The sequence below is a fragment of the Eleutherodactylus coqui genome, chromosome 9 (genome assembly GCF_035609145.1).
Source record: "Eleutherodactylus coqui strain aEleCoq1 chromosome 9, aEleCoq1.hap1, whole genome shotgun sequence".
NCBI classification, from domain to species: Eukaryota; Metazoa; Chordata; class Amphibia; order Anura; family Eleutherodactylidae; genus Eleutherodactylus; species Eleutherodactylus coqui.
This window is the reverse complement of record NC_089845.1, coordinates 45,671,269-45,679,281: the sequence shown is the minus strand read 5'-3', so window position 1 is coordinate 45,679,281 and position 8,013 is coordinate 45,671,269. Positions and strand designations below refer to the sequence as shown.

Here is an 8,013-nt window from a genome sequence, read left to right as displayed (position 1 = left end):
CTCAGATCTTAAAAGGGTTTTCTGGGAAAATGTTATTGATGACCTATCCTCAAGATCAGTCATCAGTATTTATGCTCTACTCATCGTCCAGATGTAGTCATTTGGGTCGGAGTAGGGAGTCTCAGAGGCAGCTTCACTGCTATTGAAATCAATGGGAGCTGAAGCCTCCTATTACACGTCTAGCACCTCCAACTCGGACACCACGGTTGAGCGAAGAAGTGTAATAGGAGGCTTCAGCCCCCATTGATTTCAGTGAGAGTGAAGCTGCCTCTGAGACTTCTTGCTGTGAACTCAATGATGATATCTGGCCCTACTGCACTCTCAGCAGGAAGAACGATCTACTTGAGGATCCCTGGCAATTAACTATTGATGGCCTGTCCTGAGGTGCTGTTCCTGAGAACAAGAGTTGGAGCAGCATACATGCAGTTTTGATTGCCTGTGGGAGATATATGGGTTGTATGTCTGTAATACAAGCATGAAAAAATACCTGTCACATAATGATATATAATCTTATCTTTGTTTTGCGGGGACGAGGGTCGGGCATCGTTTGCCCTACATTTGTGCCATCTAAATGGGCCTTAGAAGTTCAAGGCAGAGATCCCCTCTCCCCCTGCTGTGCAGAAGGCCTGTGATCTCCCCTGTCGAATGACGTCTGAGATCACAGAGCTTTGCTTGGTGACCCGCTGGGAAGGTCTGCAGGCATGTGATCACTGTGACAGTCACTGCAATTGCACTGAAAACCCTATAGTGTGCCTGCCCCTCCACCTCGGACCTCCATCCACCAGCCCTTGTTTTTATAACTCCTTGACCCAGCTGTCTCAAGACTAATGAGCTCATGCAACGTTGCCCAGAGACTCCCAAAGATGTATCCGTGTGGTCTCCGGGCATGTGATCGCTGTGCCAGTGATCACAGAAAACTTGTGCAAACGTATGATATACACTACAGCTATGGCTATATGGTGACCGCCCATGACAGAGGTTACATGGCAAACATGCGATGTAGACCTGCAACATGATGCAAGTCAATATGGTCAGATTACAGCTAGCAAGGTGCCACTTCCGTGAAACACTCTGGATTTCCTATGAACAGCGGGTCACAGTTGTGGCAAGTTGCAACACAATCGCATTGACTTACATTATGCTGCAATATTACATCTATATTGCGGTCTCTGGCAGCATGACCTGTATTGTAGCCAAAGTGGCCATCCAGTCCTAGCCTAGAGCACAAATATATTTTCCCCTTTTTTTTTCATGTCTATTTTATTTACTTTTTCCTTATTTTTGTCTATCACTCTGTTTAAATTTCTGTTCTCTACTATTCTATAAGAGAGGGACAAAAAAATGGCGTGCTCGGGTCTATCAGTTCACTGAGGGGGAAAAAAAAGTGCATGTGAAGTGCTACCTTTTTTTTGTCCCCCAGTTTTTATGATAGAAAGCCAGGACTTCAGCCCATGGATGGAAGTGTGAACAGAGCCTTACATGCTCTTATGGTAAATTCGTATGGGGTGGATTTGACATTCCATTTGAGATTTGAGAAAGAGCTGTTTTGCCTCGCAACGCATCACACGCTGGTACTTACCGTAATGGGTAGTAGAAAACTTGGTCAACCATCCCTTTTGTTGTTTGCGTCAGGATCCTAGTATTTTTAGGCACCTTTCTCTCATGCACTTGACAGCAGTGAGGCCCGCTGGCTCTGTAGTATCACTATGATGGCAACCGCCTTCGTCTTCAAACCTCCATGTTTCTTCCACACAAGAAGCTCTGCCCATCTACCCGGTTTTTTGTCTCTTGGCAATGAGACGTAGTTCCATCCGCTCAGAAAACTCTTCAACACGCTGGGAGGCATGGCTTTATCAGCAATTAAATGAACCTCTGCTGTGCCAATTCAAGGCTTCTAAAGGCCCATTTCCATGGAGCGATGAGCTCTCAGAATTCGCTCAAACGACAGTGCGAGTGACAGATTTGAGCTATTATCTTTGCATAACTAATTAGCTACTAAAGCGTTAATGCAGGCTGGATACATAGCTCAAAGAACAGTGCAGCTGTTTTGTATATGCAAACAGCTGCTTTGTTCTCGGTGCTTTCAGCTGGTGTCCCGCTGAGAAATGCCAGCGGGATACCAGCTGAAATAATGCTATCAGCACCGCCTGCTACGATATCAGCATGCGGTGCTGCTAAGGCTCATCGCTTATTTCTAGCTGGCTAAAAATGAGCGATGAACGAACAGTGCACGATGGCCATGCATTCAGACGCAACGATTATCGCTCAAAAGACGGCTTTTGAGCGATAATCGTTGTGTCTAAATGGGCCTTAAGTCAATGTTAGACTCTAAACAAGTCTTGTAATAATGACTGGGAATTGTAAGCCAAAGCCAGAATAACCATGCACAGACAGCTGTTTTGGGGTGTTTGCCCCTCATCAGTGTGCAGTAGGTTTCTGGCCTGGCTAGTGAGAGGCCTGTAGATGTGGGTCAATAAGGGTATCTTTTCACATTATCTTTATTCTGCGTTAAACGTTCACTTGCAAATGGGAAAATGAAAAAATACGTCTACAGCGCCACCTATTGGAAGGCAGCATTACTGCAAGTCAATGTTAGACTTTTTAAACAAGTCTTCAGCAATAAAGCGCAAAGAACAACATGCGCAAAAATAAGAACAATAAAGTTCATCTTGTGGGGTCAAACAATGGTGCCGACCAGAGGTTTTACTTGTACACAGTGATAAAAAATATTAAAGGGTCAATAGGGCGCTACTATAAAAATAGCCCCTATCAGTTTCTTCAAACAGAATAACGGCGGATACGTTATAATCCAATGAAGGTCGTCAATCCTTTTTAATAAAAACAAATAATAAAATGCCAACAGGCTCTGTTGCAACGCGTTTCGGTGCTGCACAAAGCGCCTCTTTCAAGATGCTCGACTGGGATCCCCACCCCCACCCCTGTTTGGCGCCAGATGAGTTCTAACTCTCCTGTATAGGAGTGATTTATTTATATATTTGTATACTGACATTTAAATGAAGATATGAAGGCGCTGCCCTCCTCGTATGCTGCCTTCCAATAGGTGGCGCTGTAGAGGTATTGTTTCATTTTCCCATTTGCAAGTTAACTTTTGGCGCAGAATAAAGATAATGTGGCAGATTTATGAAGCTGTCCTCTTTGCCCAGAACAACCAATCACATTACAGCTTTCATTTCTCATAGCGCTCCTACAAAATGAAAGGAGCGCTGTGATGGGTTGCTATGGGCAACAAAGCCAGTTTCTCTTTTGGACAGTGCGCCCCAATGTATTTTAAGAAAATATGTAAGTTGCAAATAGAAAATTCCATTTTGCATTACCTGTGAGCATAAATATCAACATAGCCCAGATTTACGTGAACCAGCTTGATGAAAGCGTTGAGTGCAATTTAGGCAGTGAGTAGAGATGAGCGAGCGTACTCGGAAAAGCACTACTCGCTCGAGTAATTTGCTTTATCCGAGTATCGCTGTGCTCGTCCCTGAAGATTCGGGTGCCGGCACGGAGCTGCAGGGGAGAGCGGGGAGGAACGGAGGGGAGATCTTTCTCTCCTTCTCTCCCGCCCGCTCTCCCCTGCTCCCCGCTGCGACTCACCTGTCAGCCGTAGCGGCACCCGAATCTTCAGGGACGAGCACAGTGATACTCGGATAAAGCAAATTACTCGAGCGAGTAGTGCTTTTCTGAGTACGCTCGCTCATCTCTAGCAGTGAGCCAATGCAATCAGAGATTTAGGAGATAAGCTTTAAAATTGATTAATACTGAGAATGAAAATCTATGGAAAGTATGTTTAAGTTTACCTTTATGTCAAAATTTACCTCTTAAAATCTTGACGTGCCTATTGGTCATATTCTTCATGCATGACAGTGCGAAAGCTAAAGGGGTATTCCAGTCTTTTTTAACCTTTTCACCGGATAGGTCATCATTAGTTGATGGACGGGAGTCTGCCGCTTGGAATCCCTGTCCATAAGCGGATCATCCAGTGCGGCCCGGATGTCGCCATCACTTGTCAGAGGAAGCAAGGGCAGTGCCAGCTTCACTCCCATTGAAATCAATGGGACAGCCTCGCTGCTTCCTGTTCCTCTCATATTCAGGACATCCTGTCCTGAGCTGTAAATATAGGGACAGTGCAGCGCTTCCATTGATTCTAATAGGAGTCAAGCCGGCGCTGGCACCGCTCCTGCTTCCTCTGACTGTTGATGATGACGTTTGGGTTTCTGCAGAATGCCGCACGATCAGCTAATGGACAGGGATCTCAAGCGGCGGACTACTGTCCATCAACTATGGGTGACCAAGGAATAGTCATCAGTTAAAAAAGACCGGAATACCATGGAAATACTATACTTAGTGGAAGAAATGCTAAGCCGATATTTGAAAGACGGTTATTTACAGATGCTTCATTTACAAGTTCTGTGAGCAGGGGCGTAACTATAGAGGATGCAGAGGATGAGGTTGCACACGGGCCCAGGAGCCTTAGGGGGCTCATAAGGCCTCTCTTCTCCATATAGGGAACCCAGTACTATGAGTAAAGCATTATAGTTGGGGGCCCTGTTACAGGTTTTGCATTGGGGCCCGGGAGCTTCAAGTTACACCTGTCTGAGGGTTGTGCCCTCCAAATCTTAACGATGCTAATACACCTAGAATACAAATTCAGGATGACCAAAGCGGCATGAAGAGGTTCATACATATATTATTTATTTAAAATTGAAACACAGCTTGATCCAAGCTAACAATAATGAATTTGCAAAATTTCATTTTGGATGATTCCATATGTCCAACTTTGAAGTGAAATTGACCATCCTGTGAGTACAAGTAATACACGTAACTGGCACCTTTATAAATAAGCATCGACCATGCTCTTGCGGAATGTTTCAGTCACTATTAACAATATGCAATCAAGTGAAAAGTATATTATTGGATGATCTTCTCTCTTGCCGACTCCTTGAAATGACTGGATCCCACTCTTTAATGACAGCCACATGCTCGTACCACCATGTTCCTGTATTTCTTCAGTATGACATTGGAGTTGTCGTCAAAATAAAGCACTGAGATGGCGTTTAACTTGGTTGGGGCGCAACACGGTTTGGGGACATAGTCTGGATTCATAAGATGGACCTGGTCAGTGAAGGAAAATAGAACCAATGTCAAGCAGTAGTAGACCATTCTGAGAACGCTGGTCCGTTTAAGCTACATGATAGCACATCTTAAAAACTTCTCCCAATTAAGGAAAGTTTGCAGACTCCCTTAGAGATTGGGCAGAATGTTAATGAAAAACTCTGTCCAATCTGATGTGGTTTTTTGAGCCAAACCAAGAAGTCGATCCAAGAGGAATGGTGAATATAAAGGAAGGACTTCAACCTCCTACTGGATCTACTTTTGTCTTTGGCCAGAGGAAAAAAAAGCACAAAAAATGCCACAATAACCGGCTTTCTTCCAGAAAGGTATTTTTTGGAGTTTTTTCTTACGGCATTTTTTGAGCCCCAGCCTTAAGTAGATCCAGCAGGAAGAAGTTGTAGAAAACTTTCCTTTTATATTTTACAGTCCTTTTGACTCCACTTCTGGCTTTGGCTCAAAAAAACTGCCACAAAACCCTTGTGTGTTACAGGGTCTTTAAGGATTCTTAAAAGAAGCTTAAGCTGTGGTAGTAATAGTACTGGATGTGATACTGTTACCTATATTATATAACATGTATGGAATCCTATATTTGCTGAATGTCATTCTGATTTTTTACCCCATACTAAAATGAAAAGAGTTTTCTGGGCTATTTCTACTGCTGGCCTATCCTCAGGCTAGCTCATCAGTGGTTGATAGTCTTGGGTCCGCAGTCCGTGACCATGCTGATCATGTATTCAGACACCCACTGTCAGTGTACAGAGTGGAAGCAGATAGCTCCGGCACTCTGTAGTGGCCAGCATTGGTAATTGCCGGCACAACTCTCATTGATTTTAATGAGCTGCGTCTGCAATTACCAGTGCCCACCACTACAGAGTGGCCGGAGCTATCTGCTTCCGCTCTGTACACTGTATTTTGTCGCTGACAGCAGGAGCCCTTAAAGCTGATCAGCCAAGGTCCCAAGCAGCGGACCCCAGACGATCGCTATATCGATGATCTTCCCTGAGGATTAGGTCATCAGTAGAAATAGCCCAGAAAACCCCTTCAACTTATACAATTAGTCGCAAGAAAATATCTGACAGTTCCCATGAAAACTGGTTATTTTCTAACTACTTCAAATTATTGCGCAATTGAGACGATAAGCTATGTAGAAAGCTTTAGATATTGGTATGTCCCATATATTACTCACCAGGGTTTGAACGATAGCATGGTTTGTGGCATTCATGTGAGCATTCAAAGGAAATGAGCATTCCCCTCCACAATAGTTTGCAGCATAGCCTTTTGGTGCTATTATCCAGTCCTATAAGACACAAAGATACAGTTAGCCCCCGGTGCGTAGAAATGTATATGTGTGAAAATATGTGCCTAAGGGCAGAGGCGCAACTTGAAGCTGCTGAGCCCCAATGCAAAATCTGCAACGGGGCCTTCTCCAACTGTAAAGCTTCATTCATAGTACTGGTCTCCTTATATGAGGTAGAGAGATCTTATGGGCCCCTAGAATTCGAGGGCCCAGATGAAACTGCACTTTCTGCACCAATGACAGTTACACTCCTGCTTAAGGGTGCATTCACACGAGCGTGTGCATATGCGTACATTGGTGCGCACAAAACCTCGCACCCACATACGTGCACAAACTCGCGTGAATGCAGGTCTATGCAGCATTGCTTTCAATGGGGCCGCAGCTGCTGCCGGCGGCCCCATTGAACGCAATAGGATGCCGGCAACCCCTGCAGTGATTTTCAGGGAAGGGCTTGAAATATAAGCCCTTCCCTGAAGATCATCCCTGGTTTGTGTAAAAAAAATAAATAAATTATATATATATATATATATATATATATATATATATATATATATATATATATATATATATATATATATATATATATATATATATATTCTCTCCACCCACGGGGAGTCCCCTTGTCACTGAACACTGTGACAGCACTGTCACAGTGTTCAGTGACAAGGGGTCTTTCTACTGGGAGTAAAGAATCCCCTGTCACAGCTGTGATAGCTGTGGCAGAGGTTCGCCATGTTCTCCAATTGCTTTCAATGGGACCAGAACTTTTGCAGTTGAATGAATGGCCAAGAGCTGGCTGTGATTGGCTGAGTGCTGTGACCAATCACAGGCAGCACTCAGATGCACTCAGTAGACATTTTTTCTAGGCCTAGACAACCCCTTGATTAGTGATACATATGGTGGCACATGCAACACTTCTTCTACAATAGCAAATATTCATATTATGACCCACTGAAGTTAACAAACAAAGAAAATGTTCAAGAAGTAGCAGTAGGGATAAAGGATATATATTGTAGTGGAGGTGGTAGGAAAGAGGCCCCATCAATGCAGTATTCTGTTCCATCGGGACCCCCTCTGTAAGTTACAGCTGATAGTAATAATAGACACTAGAATGACTTTAGTATGTTTTCAATACTCCCTCATTGACAGAGACACAATATGTAGATTTTAATGACAACTGACAAGCAAAGGCAGAGTGTTGTGATTTTGCCATCAATATGTTTCCAGCTGGAGGGCTGGAAAAAGATATTAGACAGTTCTAGAAACTTCTCTCTCATGTTCATTTTAAATTAGACATGTTGCAGAAAAAAAGTACCCCAGTGACGCAAATACATTTAAAAAGCATCCGTCACCGTTTTTTTAGTTCTAATCAATGTTACAATTCTTGTTTTTCAGGAAATTTAGCTTAGAAATGAAAGAGTGTAAAGGTGCATTTAGACACAAAGATGATTGCTCAAAAGATGGCTACTAATCTACTAATTGGTACTAATGCCTCTTAGTACCAATTAGTAGCGTGTGAGCCACCGGGAGCTGAATTTATTCAGAGGACTGCCCGCTGTTCTCTGAATACATTCTCTTGGCTCTGCCATGCT

At 43.6% G+C, this 8,013-nt stretch overlaps 1 protein-coding gene across 1 annotated transcript in view; it reads right to left on the bottom strand.

Annotated features, from left to right (window-relative positions):
- Positions 1-4,695: 4,695 nt before the first annotated feature.
- BMP6 (bone morphogenetic protein 6) overlaps positions 4,696-8,013 on the bottom strand; it is a 161,523-nt gene continuing 158,205 nt past the window's right edge. Inside the window, exons 6-7 of the mRNA XM_066579333.1 lie at positions 6,311-6,421; positions 4,696-5,124 (exon numbers count right to left, since the gene is read on the bottom strand). Of these exons, the coding sequence (XP_066435430.1) occupies positions 4,975-5,124; positions 6,311-6,421 (261 nt within the window). The 3' untranslated portion in view covers positions 4,696-4,974. The remainder of the gene's footprint in view (positions 5,125-6,310; positions 6,422-8,013) is intronic.